The sequence below is a fragment of the Protopterus annectens genome, chromosome 15.part0, assembly GCF_019279795.1.
Source record: "Protopterus annectens isolate FY-2018-M chromosome 15.part0, PAN1.0, whole genome shotgun sequence".
Lineage (NCBI taxonomy): Eukaryota > Metazoa > Chordata > Ceratodontiformes > Protopteridae > Protopterus > Protopterus annectens.
The window spans coordinates 732190835-732204658 of NC_056749.1; the positions used below are offsets into that span (position 1 = coordinate 732190835).

The 13824-nt window shown below is 45.6% G+C and overlaps 1 protein-coding gene across 2 annotated transcripts in view; it reads left to right on the forward strand.

Annotated features, from left to right (window-relative positions):
• Positions 1-13824, forward strand: part of FMR1 (FMRP translational regulator 1) — a 2052104-nt gene that overhangs the window by 1139648 nt on the left and 898632 nt on the right. For both annotated transcript variants that reach the window (XM_044057587.1, XM_044057588.1), the window contains one exon: positions 12304-12474. In XM_044057587.1, coding sequence (XP_043913522.1) covers positions 12304-12474 — 171 coding nt within the window. The remainder of the gene's footprint in view (positions 1-12303; positions 12475-13824) is intronic.

Sequence of the window (13824 nt, forward strand, 5' to 3'; positions counted from 1 at the left end):
TACAGGAACTTTGCATTCTTCCGGTATAGAAATGGGCCCTTTAGGGGGTGAGACAGGGATAAAGTTAGTACTGAACCTATCTGCCAGGATGTTGCCAATATCAGTTGGTTCTGTATATTTAGTGCCATTGTGCTGTAACTCAGAGCAGATCTGAGTGTTGCCATTGAGATTCTTGACATAGCTATAGAATGCTTTGTGGTTGTGTTTAGAATCAGTGGAGATTTTGTTTTCGTAACTAGCTTTGGAGGATTTTGAGGGATCTCAGATTCTTACTGTGGCTGACCAGGGAGTTCCTCCAATCATGGGATTTTACTCTTTTTTTGCAACAGTTTCTTTCTTCTGTGGTAGAGTTTGTTTATGGCATGGGACCACCAGATTGCCTTCCTTTTTTTGGAAGATACCATCTTGGTTCTGTTAGGATAGCACAATCCATGCACTTGTGTAAGTGCTTATAAAGTGGATTTGTGTAGGATTCAGCAGTTGTACCTCTATTGTCCGTCTGCATGGGTGTCGTGAAGTTTGCCACTTCTGTCTTAAGAAGCATGAAGTTGGCTTTGGAGAAAATTTTTTATGGTGGTTTCCCTAATGGGGGTGGGGGGTGGGGGGGTGGGATGTGGATGTCTGACCAACGAGGAATTGACCTCTGGTGTGAAACACCGGTCACCCATGTTGGTAATGTCCAGGTGTAGGATATTGCTGCCCCTGATGGGGTGTGTGGATAATTTGATCCAAGGCGTTGGAATTTATGAATTCCAGAAAATGTTGAGCAAAAGAGTTGGTACACGAGTAGTTTTCCCAGTTAATAGTGGGGTAGTTGAAATTGCCCATTATGAGGGTGTTGGGTTGTACCCTAATATTTTTCATTGTATCAAGAAATGAGGAGTGGGAGTCCTGTGGCATGGTGGGGGATCTGTAGCAAGTTACAATTTGAATTACGGTCTTGCCCAGAGTTAGTTGCACTTGGATAATCTCGGATGCATTACGCTGAGCAACTAGCCTGGAGGTGTGGATATCCTTAATGAATATGGACATGCCTCCGCCTTTAGTGTTTCGGTCCAGGTTAGTTGGCCGAAAGGTGTGGAATGAATTATAGCCTGGTAATGCAGGAGTGCTCTCTGGTGCCTTGAACCAGGTCTCTGTCACTGCACAGATGTCGATGTTCTCCATTTTAAGGAGTGCCTCGAGTGAATGCATTTTGAGGTTTAGACTCCTAGCATTAAGTAGTATTGCCCTCAGATTTAGCTTGCTTGCTTGTACCTGTTATGGTAGTGAATTTGTCATTTGAACCTTGCCTAAAAAAGGCACTATAAGGGTGGCAAGAGCCTTAGCCAGTATCCGGAAACCCAGCGGTGACAGGTGCAGGCCATCTCTGGCAAAGCTTTTGGTCTGTTGATCATGTCATCCCAGGCAGACAGATACTGGATCCCCTTAGAATGACACCAGAAGCTTAGCCAATTGTTGAAGTCAATCATTTTGTCCTTGTACTGTGGTATCATGCTGGGTGATGGCAGGATGCTACTCAGGGCTAGGGTCATATCTGCCTGGGCTACAATATCGGAGAGCTCCTCCATGTCTCTTTTCATGTAGTCCAGGGAGGTATGTCTCAGGTCATTCACACCAACATGGACAGTGACAGAGTCATATTTGTATTTGTTGTGGAGTGACCTGAGTGCGTGCGTTATGTTGTGGATCCTGGCACCCGACAGGCAGCTGACAGTAACTTTCTCCTTGTTTAGCCTGGTGAGTGGAACATCAGTGTGCCTGACTATAGAGTCACATATGACTAGAGTGTTGGGTATGTTGTTATGCCTTATGGGCTGTGGTTGAGTGGCACACTGAGTTTGTGGACTATGTGTCATTTGGGTTGTGTTGGGGGGTGGAGGTTGCTTGCGTTTCTGCTTTGAAGGTCTCTGTTGCTTGATCAGACTTTGAGAGCCTCCACGAATGTAGGTGTGTGTTTTGTGTTTCTATGTGTCTGTTTTGGTGTAGGTTTTGAGGGACTATGTGATGAGTGTGGTGTGGTGCAAGTGTTTACCTCCTCCTCTTGACTGTCTAGTCCAGTTTTGGGTGAAGAAAGCTTTGCTTCCAGTTTGGCTATATAATTGCATCTCTCACAGGTTGTATTGATGGGTGGTAGGAGGAGAGGGTTGTCTCTGTACATGAGGCATTTTCTGCATTGCCCCAAGATGCCCAGATTCATCAGGTAGACAGGAGAAAACACCAGGAGCTGACCCTTAGACATGCCTGGACAGGTGCTTATTTATTAAGTACTAAAAACTGTTTTTCTCTAGACAAGTGAGGAAAGTTGAGTACTGTAGTAATTTGTAGCTCATTTAGTGCTTACTACGAGTTCTGAACAAGTGCTGAGCTCAAAGAAACAGATTTGAGTACTAAAACTAAAGAACTGGCTAATTTTAAGGGAAAATTTAAATAGCAGACTTTATGGCGCCGGGAATAGTTTAACCCTAACTAAGCGGCGATGCATAAAGTGTATATATTTTTTTAATATAGCAGTAACAAATGAGCAAACTGATTTAAACAAATGAACCAATAAAAAGCTAAAAACTGAGCCCCATTCCAGCAGTCTTCAGTCAGACAAGTTCTAACTGGACACTCCTGCCACTAGGGTGCAGGGGAATCTTCTCCAAAAAAAGATGGTCTGGATTAGTGCTCAAGTTATACAACCAAAGCTAGATTCAACTGGTCTGAATTTACTCTATGCTACAGCAAACAAGGCATACCAATTTCCGAAAGAAGCAGTTCAAATAAGCAGGCACAGTAAGCCATTAACCAGAAACTCCCAGCTCAGAAGGGCAGAATCTAGCCTCTCCTCCCACAAGAGTGCAGACCACAAACCTTCTTAATGAAAAATAACTGGCCTGAAGCCCAAGTGCTTTAACCAGAACTAATACACTTTTAGAATAACAGACACTGAGCCTTCAATCAGCAATTCCAAACTTAGAAGGATGTAAGCTACCTGTCCTGTCACAACAGTGCAGACCACAAACCTTCTTAATGTAAAGCATCTGGTCTGAAGCCCAAGTGCTTAAACCAAAAGGCTTAGAATAAGAGTTACAATTTAATCAGGTTACTACCAAGCAGTAATAAATGGAGCAGAATAAATACAATTGAGTACTTTTAAGAAGATGCAAAAGGAAAATAAAGTGCAATTTTTTTTAAGTAATGTGCAAGGAGAGCGGAAGAATGAGCAGAAGAAATTTTCAGAAAAATTCAAGGTTAAGGACCTAAGTGGGTTGGCCTTCTCAGATGTTCTGTTTTTATTAAGTAGAGTGAACACCAGACTGGGAGGGGTGTCCCAGATCAAATTTACAGTAGGGGAGGGCAACTGCAAAGCCACCAACCATAGGGAAAAACTGTTTCAGGACAGATGAGAAACAGAAAACAATGCCAGAAAATATATAAAACAGTTCAGTCAGGCAAAATTAAGACCATGCAGAACTCTGGAAGGTTAAAATGCCAAGAAATATACTTGTCAATCAGCAATATATTTCCAGATTGTTTGAGAATCACACACCAGCCAGACACGAGGAGTTTCCAACAGTGTATGCAGGAATTTACAAACAGCAACTATTTTTAAATCAGCAAGCCTTGAAGCAATCAGATAACAAAAAAGCTGTTAGACCAGTTTTATAAACTCCACCTCAGAAATAGGGGGGTAAGCAGTTTCAGGACAGATGAGAAACAGAAAACAATGCCAGAAAATATATAAAACAATTCAGTCAGGAAAAATTAAGACAGTGCAGAACTCTGAAAGGTTAAAATGCGAAGAAATATATTTATCAATCAGCTACATATTTCCAGATTGTTTGAGAATCTCCCACCAGCCAGACACCAGGAGTTTCCAACAGTGTAGGATGTGAATCCACAAAAATGATTTCTTGGTAGGGATCTAGCACATCTCCTATCACCATAATAGTAGGTTCAACCAGAAGAACATTAAATACAGAGCCAGATCTATGCAGGGTTATCTGAATAAGCAAAGGTTTATGCACTTAGTCTTGAGCTGCAGTGGCTTCAACCAAGTTATCTGTGCCTGACCTGCACAGTGGAAAGAAAAGTGCCACAAACAGATGAAATGCAGGGAAGCTGTCTGAATGCCACCATAATCTGGAGGGTTTTTGGTGTGGTAAAGTGCTTTTGCAACCCCTGACTTATAAAGGCTACTTGAACTGAAGCCTCTGGCAGTGACCTTCAGGGTCTCAGTGCATGGACAGATAGCATGTCCCCTTCAGCAGTCAGTCAGTCCAGATGTTTCATTGTGGACATCTGATTCCATTGTACAGACTTTCTTAATTAGTGGGAAGGCCAGTGATTTCTTAATTGTGGTATGTGAGAATTCCCATGACTATAAAATAGAAGTCATTGGTACCTGCATTCTGCTGGATGTTTCTAAGGGCCATCTGCTTCAGCTGACTGGGCCCTTCTCCCATTCCCTCTCCCAGACCCCATCGCATGACCTGAAGAACCTGACTCAGGAAAACACTTGCAATCATTATTAGAGCCACTCGAGGAATCCTAATGCTTTGACATGGAGGCAGCTGAACTGGCTTTTGTGGATAAAACACTCTTCCTTCTTAGCTGTAAGTCAGAGACTGGACATCTGTCTTATCCTCTACTTCTTTACCAGAGAATTTCTCATTTGAAGATGCTCTCCCCGATTATTGTGATGCCATGAAAATGTATAGAAAAATTCTTGCTTTGCCACAGATCAAACCCTTAACTATTCCTCTAGTGATTGAAACCTTGGGGGGGGTGCATTTACCGGAGACCAAACTCTTTACTGTTCTGCAGATGATTGAAACCTTGAGGGGTGCATTTGCCAGAGACTAAACCCTTAAATATTCCTTTAGTAATTGAAACCTTGGGTTTTGCATTTACCAGTGCATCTTTACACCCAGACTCCCACCCCAACTCTCAGGAAGCCTGACTGTGTGTACAGGTTGTGGATTACTAAAGAAGAATTCAGTTGCTGTTTGAGCTGTGATGTAGATTGCAGCAAGGGTTCATAGACAAAGTACTACTAGCTGCCCTTTCAGGCCATTTTAAGCCTAGCCAAGTTCCCTTCAAAGGTGAGAAGCAAACCCTGTACCTTGTGATTTTGAAGTAAACACCTTGACCGTTATGCCAGTCGCCACCATGATCTAGAGGAGCTCCAGACAAGAATCTTCTCAATGACAGGGAAAGTAATGTACATAACCACTTTGTGAAGAAAGTGTGTACCTCTGCCTCTTTAGCTTCATGGCTCTAAACTACCAGACACAAGGAATTGTTCTGCCCCAGCTAAAGGACAAGGTAGAAGACAACAAGCCCTGACAGATAAAATGCTAGACTTAAATTGCAGCCTGACTCCCCAGAATGTCAAGCATAGTACAGATTGTGGCTGTGATGCAGAAAAGGAGTTAATTCTGAATGGGAAGCCTATCATAGAACCCCTCACCCCCTCTCGCAAAACATTCACACCTACAGGTAGTATGGGAGAGTTCACCTACAACACATCTTTGAGTTATAGGAGTAAAGTCAGCTGACTAATACTCATGCTGTGTCTGCCATGGTCCCACTTCCTGTTTTTTTCTTACTCCACATTTATTTCCTTTTAGTGTCTGTGGAGGCACTTCTTTTACCATATTACTTTGACATTCTTAATTACTGGGACCTGTGACAATATTTTTTGTATTTATGTCCGCAAAGGATCTAGGGAAATCCTCTTAGAAGTGTAAATTAAATACTGATGTTAAGTTGTCTATCTCACCTTCATTCTTGCTGGATGGGTTCGGAGCCGACCTCGGCTCCGACTCGGCCACTCTAAAAGCTCGAGAGTTGGTTCCACCGGCTCGAGGCTCCCCTTATATCCCACAATGCTAGGCGAGAGTTACCTCAGATCTCGTTTGCCGCTACAGCTTCGAGGTTGGTTGCTTCTACCGGTTCCTGGTGAGTGTTAGCTTTTTCTTCTAAAAGTTACTCTTTTTACCCCTTTTTAAGTTAAATTCTTCTTAGATTAGTGTAGTTCATAGAACTTTATCCCCGACCCTAATTTTTCCCGTTTCTTGTCTAAAAGAACCTTTGGTTCTTCCCTTGGGCCTTAGGCCTTCTCTTCCCTAAGGGAGTGTTTGTGTAGTTACTATAATTTACTACATTTTTTTTGTACTTTATTTCTAGTATCTTTACTAAAATTGTTATATTTTCTGACAGGGTATAACTGGTGTGTTTGAGTGTGTGTTTGTGTACACCTGTCAGTTAGGCAATGTCTAAAGAAGCAAAGGTCTCCGGATTCAAGAAGTGTGATGCGTGCTGTCAGAAAATGTCTCTGACAGACGCTCACACTTCTTGTGTCTATTGTCTGGGGCCTTTGCACCTGCAGGACTCCTGTGCTGTTTGCCATGGCTTCAGCCCCAGGGTCCTGCAGGAAAGAAAAAACAAGCTAATTCTGAGAGGCTTGTTGAAGCCTGAGGATTCCCTGTCTGTCTCAACAGGGAAACCCTCTAAGGCATCGAGGTCTTCGGCTCCGGCTTCTGAGCCGAGACCTCAGGTTGTTCAACCTTTGCCTTTATCGGCTCCGGCTGGAGCCGATAAGTCTCAGTCCACAGTTTCTGTGGCTCCCTCGGCTCCGGCTGGAGCCGAGGTTATTGAAGTACCCGTGTCGGCTCCGACCAGATCTTCGGAGCCGACAACTAGAAAGAGATCAAGGTCACCATCTATTGGCTCCGTTCATTCGGCTCCAGGTTCTCCCCTGCTGTCTGAACGGAGCCAAAGGTCTCATTCCTCTAGGTCATCGAGGCTGTCCGATCATGACCTTCAGAGGGTAGTGAGTCGACTACTTAAGTCCGAGGCACTAGCCCAGATGCTTCAGAGCCCGACTCATCAGTCGGTGCCTGCCCCGGTCCATCAACTCTTTCCTCCTTCGACTCTTTTGAGTTCGGAGCCGGGTCGTGTCGGAACCGAGACTGTGGTCACTTCGGAGCCGAGACAATTGTCTTCGGCTCCGTCGTCGGCTCCGTTTTCTTCTGTGGAGGAATCTCGGCGCCGGACTTCCCTCGTCGGCTCCGAGGGGGTGAGTGGCATCGGACCCTTGTCCGACCCCTCTCCTCTCGGTGCTTCGGCGCTGGTGAGTTCGGCTCCGACATCGGCCTCGGAGACATCACTGTCGGTGCCGAGGGGGGTTCTTAGCTCCTCGGAGCGGGGACCTCTGGCTCTGCCTGACAGGGGTGCATTCGAGGTCATGCGGAGTGTGTTAGAGCCTGGCTCTACTCCACAGTCGGCTCCGTCAGCCCCTCCCTCGATGCTGCCTCAGGGTAAGTCGACTCACTCTCTCATCCCGGACCGCAGAGAGCCAGCGCCTCAGGAGCCCGCTGTGGGATTTCATCCTCTTCGTGGCCTCTCCTGATTTGGCAGAAGAGCCCCCTCGGAAGAGGAAGTGCAAGAGGAAGCACATTGACTCACCTGAGTCTATCACGTCAGACACAGATCTGGATGTTTCTGAGGCTTCCCCCGTTCCCCTTCTGAAGACGTCTCATTTGCAGACATTCTGGAGATCCTGAAACAGAGGGGAAATTGGCCAGCCCTCAACCCTTCGGAGGACGAATCTGTGTATCTTGAGGCATTTGGCTCTCGGCCTTCCACCTCCTGGGTGTCCCCCTTGACCCCCTCATGCAGGTGGTTGCTAAGAAGGCATGGACGGCTCCTGATTCAGTGGACCCCACTCCCAGGAGACCCTCCAAATTCATCACAGCTCCATCAGACAAGCAATTTTTATCAAAAGGAGTTTCTGTGGATGCTATGGTGGTAGCTGCCGCCACAAAGAAGGAACTGGCTGATCCTTCAGTGCCTGTCCATCCACCTAACAAGGAATCTAGGTCCATGGATAGGTACGGGAAGCGGATGTTCTCCTCAGCGACATTTACCATGCGTCGCTGAATTACCTGTGCCATTTCACTCGTCTTCAAAGGGACTTGATCAAGGAAGCGAGTGAAATGTTAAAGGACCCTACAGCTGCGGGTTTCCAAGAGAAAATGAACACGCAGCTGGCTACCCTTAATTCCATATCCAACTCCTCCATGCGCCTCCTCTCTTATGCGGCTGATGGAGCGAGCAGAGCCGCAGGGACAGGGGTAGCCTTACGTAGGCACACCTGGATGCGGCTATGCAACTTTGCGGAACCTTTCAAGACGTCTTTCACGAACTCCCCTTTTGATGGATCATCTCTCTTTGGTCCTCAAGTGAAAGAAACCCTGACTAGGTGCGAGACTGATGGCAAGACCCTTTCTGCCGTCGGAGTCCGTTTTTCGACTCCTTCTAGGCCTTACCCCAAAGGCCAGAAGGGTGGGAAGATGTGGTTCCGTAAACAATCTCAAGGGACTTCGCCTGACGACAGAGTCGTTTTCCTACCAAAGGCAGAGGTGGGAATAACAATGGTAGACGCCGCCTAGGGGCAGGGGGTCCAGAACCAGGGCAATCGGGAAGCCTTTCCTGACAAGCCCTTGCAGCACCCCTGGGGTGTTGCCGGACTGCCCATCTTCGGAGGCATACATGGGAAGATTGTCACTGTACCCAGAAGCCTGGCTATCCCTGACTCAAGACAAATGGGTACAGTCCATCATTTCGAAGGCTATTCTATCCCCTTTCTTCGCTTTCCAAATCAGTCAAAAAATCCCTTCCAGATGTTCCACCGCTCAAAGGGATATAGCAGCTTTGGAAATTTCAAAACTGCTTGCAAAAGAGCAATTCAGTCAGTGCCAGCAGACCAACAAGGATCCGGAATCTACTCAAGGTTCTTTTAGTTCCAAAGAAAACAGGGACTGGAGACCGATTTTGGATCTCAGTGTCTTGAACAAATCAGTCAAGAAAACAAGATTTCGGATGGTCACGCTGCAATCCATTCTTCCCCTTTGGGCAAAGGAAACTGGATGTGCTCTATAGACCTTCGATGCGTACTATCACATAAAATGAACAGACGCTCCAGAAGATTCCTCCGCTTCAGGCTGGGAACCAGTCATTTTCAGTTCAGGGCCCTGCCCTTTGGTCTCACCACTGCCCCCCGGGTGTTTACCAAATGCATGGCAGTGGTAGCTTCTCACCTGAGACGACAAGGATTCCAGGTGTTTCCATATTTGGACGACTGGCTTCTCACAGCTCCCACCAAGCATCTCCTTCTGATGGCCAGAGATTATACTTTTCGCGTTTGTCAAAAACTGGGTATTTCAATAAATTGCGAAAAGTCTGTTTTGTCGCCTTGTCGTACTATTACCTACATAGGCGCAAATTTAGATACTATAAACATGTCTGCAACGCTAACAAACCAAAGGATATCAGACATTCACAAATTGGTGTCACTTCTTCTCAACAACAACAGAGCCAAAGCCAGGTTAGTTCTAAAGGTGTTGGGAATCATGGCAGCGGCATACCTCTCCTCCCATTGGCCAGATACCACATGCGGATCCTTCAGTGGATGCTTTTTTCTCAATGGTCATACCAGGAACTTCCAATGTCTCACACCATTATGATCACGCAAGCGTGCAAAAAGCATCTCATTTGGTGGATGTCTTCCCCCCAGCTCCTGTCGGGAAGACCATTTGTTCCACCTCCTCCGGTTGCTACTCTGACAACGGATGCCTCCCTGATCGGGTGGGGGGGGCATTATCAGGGCAGGACAGTCCAGGGCACATGGCAACCAAACGAATGCCACTTGCACATAAATGTTCTGGAGATGAGAGCAGTGCTTTTAGCGTTGCAAGCCCTTCAAGACTCTCTTCCCTTGGGAACGATTGCAATCCAGACAGACAATATGTCTGTAGTGTGGTACATCAACAAACAAGGCGGAACCAGATCATACACCCTGTGTCGAGAAGCACTCAGACTGTGGCAATGGGCGATTTCTTCTCAGCGTTTTCTGATAGCAACGCACATCCCCGGGAAGTCCAATCACATTGTGGACAAGTTGAGCAGAGCTATACTCATGCCTCACGAGTGGTCTCTGAAAGACTCTGTAGTGAGAGATATTTCTCAAGTGGGGTCAGCCTTGCTGCGATCTTTTTGCTACTCCCCAAAACAGCAAGTGCAGAGAATACTTCACTCTATTCCCTTTACCAGGCCAACCCAGCAGGGACGCGCTAGTCCAAGTTTGGCCCCGGGACTTCTGTATGCATTTCCTCCTTTCCCTCTGATCTCTCAAGTAATACAGAAAGCTATCGCTCAGAAGGCCTCATTGATCCTCATTGCTCCTTACTGGCCTCGACAAGTGTGGTTCCCCTTTCTACATCGCTTCTCTTGGAGCGACCGTGGAGTCTGGACCTAGTTCCAGATCTTTTGATCCACCAATCGGGTCAGTTTCATCGCTCCCTCCCCTCTCTGAACCTCACTGCTTGGTTCCTCCAGTTCCAACCGTAGCCAGGCTTCCTCAATTATCTCACTCGGTTAGAGATATATTGATAGCTTCCCATAAATCTTCCACTCTAAAGATTTATTTGAGTAAGTGGAAACGCTTCTCATATTGGACACAAGGAAAGGACATAGATCCTTTCACCGCTTCCATCCAACTAGTCCTTGATTTTCTAGCTGAACTCTTCCATGCAGGTTCATCTCCATCTACTCTTAAGGTTCAATTGGCAGCTATTTCTTATTTTCATGTGGGCATTTCTGAATCTGCCCTTATGTCCCACAAACTTTGCAAAGCCTTTTTGAAAGGAGTTTTTCTTCTCAGACCTCCTATAAGAAATCCTCCTTCTCCTTGGGACCTAAATTTAGTTCTTGCTTCTTTGATTCTTTCCCCTTTCGAACCTGCAGCTTCATGTTCCTTAAAATTATTATCATGGAAAACTCTCTTTCTGGTGGCTATCACATCAGCTAGAAGAATTTCAGAACTTCAAGCACTCAGTTGTCGTTCTCCTTATCTCTTATTCCATAAGGACAGAGTTTCCTTACGAACTAACCCGTCCTTTTTGCCTAAGGTGGTTTCAACATCAAATCTAAACCAATGCATTGACCTCCCTGTCTTTTTCCGGAGTATTCAAATAGGTCTGAACAAAAATTACACTGCCTGGATGTTCATCGTCAATTAAGGTACTACTTGGACAGGACGAAACAATTCAGAAAATCTGATCAGCTGTTTGTCTCCTATGGAAAGCAGAAAGGGACTTCCAGTTTCAAAGGTATCATTATCCAGATGGCTAACATCTCTGATTACCCTTGTTTATGAGATTAGACACCAAAACTGCCTAATAAACCTAAAGCCCATTCCACCAGAGCTTTGGCTACTTCTCTAGCCTTCCAAGACAGACTGCCTATTGACACCATTTGTGCAGCGGCTACTTGGGCTACTCCTCACACTTTTATTTCCCATTATAAGTTGGATTTAGCTTCTAGGCATAGAGCTAATTTTGGTTCCACTGTTCTCAGGAGTCTGTTCCGTTAGGCCACCCGGGACAAGGTGCTAGGGACACGGTCCCATCCAGCAAGAATGAAGGCGAGATAGACAACTTAACATATAGAAGTTATGTTCTTACCATAACGTTCCATGTTAGTTGTCTTCTCGCCTTCTTCTTGCGTCCCACCCTCCTTCCCCCTGGCCTGGACAGACCTAGAGGAGTTGTGATCGTGACCTCTCTTCCTACCACCTCTTTCTTAGTCATATGCTATTATGCATATTTCTTATTTCAGGATGTAGGTCACCCTTTTCTTCCTGCTGTTAGAGGTGGATTCTGTTTTACAGTTATACTGTTATTGATATAAGCTGGGTTAGCTTACAAACGAGATCTGAGGTAACTCTCGCCTAGCATTGTGGGATATAAGGGGAGCCTCGAGCCGGTGGAACCAACTCTCGAGCTTTTAGAGTGGCAGTGGAGCCGAGGTCGGCTCCGAACCCATCCAGCAAGAAGAAGGCGAGAAGAAGACAACTAACATGGAACGTTATGGTAAGAACATAACTTCTATTTTATACCCTTATAAAGCTTAAACATTAAGGTTTGCTTGCAGGTTTTTGTCTACATTGTAGCTTGTGGTGGTAAGTGTTTCTGTTTGTTTTAATGAAAGTTATAGATGTGGGTAAAAATGGAAACATTACTGCCCTGCTAGTTCTGATTAACCTTTTACGTCATGCTTTTAACTTGGAAAAATGTAATCAGCTGTATTACAGTGGGATCAGAAAAGTTGTAGTTATTTTAACCTACTTTAATCAGGGATACTGATATTACATTAAACATTTAACAACTGTACTGAAATTGGGATTTCTAAAAATTGTATGCCATAGTCCATATGTTTTGATCTAAATAGTATTCATTCATTTTTATCCAGAGCTCCAGGCAGCTTGCTTCACGTTTCCATGAGCAGTTCAGTGTGCGTGAAGACCTCATGGGCTTGGCCATTGGTACTCATGGTGCCAATATTCAACAAGCAAGAAAAGTTTCTGGCGTCACTGCTATTGACTTGGATGAAGACACGTGTACATTTCATATCTATGGTGAGGTAAGTCACTTGGAAAAGATATGTGTTGTTATTGTCTGTGTGTAGCTTGATAAAATCTTTTGAGAAATAATCCTCTTCATTGATTTACATGGGTCTGTTTTGTACTATAAAACTAGCTTTTTTTTAACTGGATGGACTAGACAGCATTCCCTAAGTACAAATCTAAGGTCGAACAACAGGTGTGTTGACTAAGAGAAGAGACGACAGCATCTATTAATTAGTAGATGTGGGTTATCCCTGCTGAGTAGCCTTCGTCCGGCCCGAATATCAAAGTAAAGGATTTCCCTCCTGCATTGGCTGCAGGTCGCCTCAGATTGATGTCATGTTGTCAGGGCTATAAAGAGAGACAGCCAACACCATTACATCAGTCTTTCTTGCTGTGGAGCCCAAAGCAGAAGCAGTTTGCTAGTGCGTCGGTCAGCCATTGCTAGAGTGAAAAGAGAATCTATTAAAGCTAACTGCCCCATTGGGGATATTTTTCTTGCACTCAATGATGTCCGAAAAAGTAAATGATTGTCTCCACTGTGGAAAACAAATACCACATCGAGACTTCCATAACCTGTGTGTGACTTGTCTAGACCCAGCCCACGATGTCCCTGCATGTCGGTTCTGTGCTTTATTTAATGCTAGGACCATCCACAGAAGAGCTTATTTTGTAGCCAGGCATTTCAGGGAGAGTAGTTATTCATGCGAAATGGCATCCATCAGTCAGTCTACTGTGGAAATTCCTAAAAAGAGAAAATAAAGGAAAGAAATAGACCACAGAAGGTTAGGCCCACAGACACAAGTTTGAAGTCAGTCAGCCTACTGTCAACTAGCACAGCGGAACTCAGTGAGGCACCTACCCAGCCCCTGATGACACCTGTACAACCACCGCAAGGCCTCTGCCGAAACCCTTTTGGAGTCGGGTACGCCGCCGGATCACGATGCTCCTCCCGTCATGTCAGTCGTCAGCCCCACGGTTGGGTCCAGAGCCGCTTTGCAGGCACCGGCTTCCGAGGAGGCCTTTTGCATGTCTGACATCATCATCTTCTTTCGGCTGTTCCCATTAGGGGTCACCACAGCAGATCATCTGTTTCCATTTCTTCCTGTCCTCTGCATCATGCTCTTTCACAGCAACCGCCTGCATGCCCTCTCTCACCACATCCATAAACCTTATCTTAGGCCTTCCTCTTTTCCTTTTACCTGGCAGCTCCATCCTTAGCATCCTTTTCCCAATATACCCAGCATCCCTCCTCAGCACATGTCCAAACCAACGCAGTCTCGCCCCTCTTGCTTTGTGTCCAAACTGTCCAACCTGAGCTGACCCTCTAATATACTGATTCCTAATCCTGTCCATCCTAGTCACAC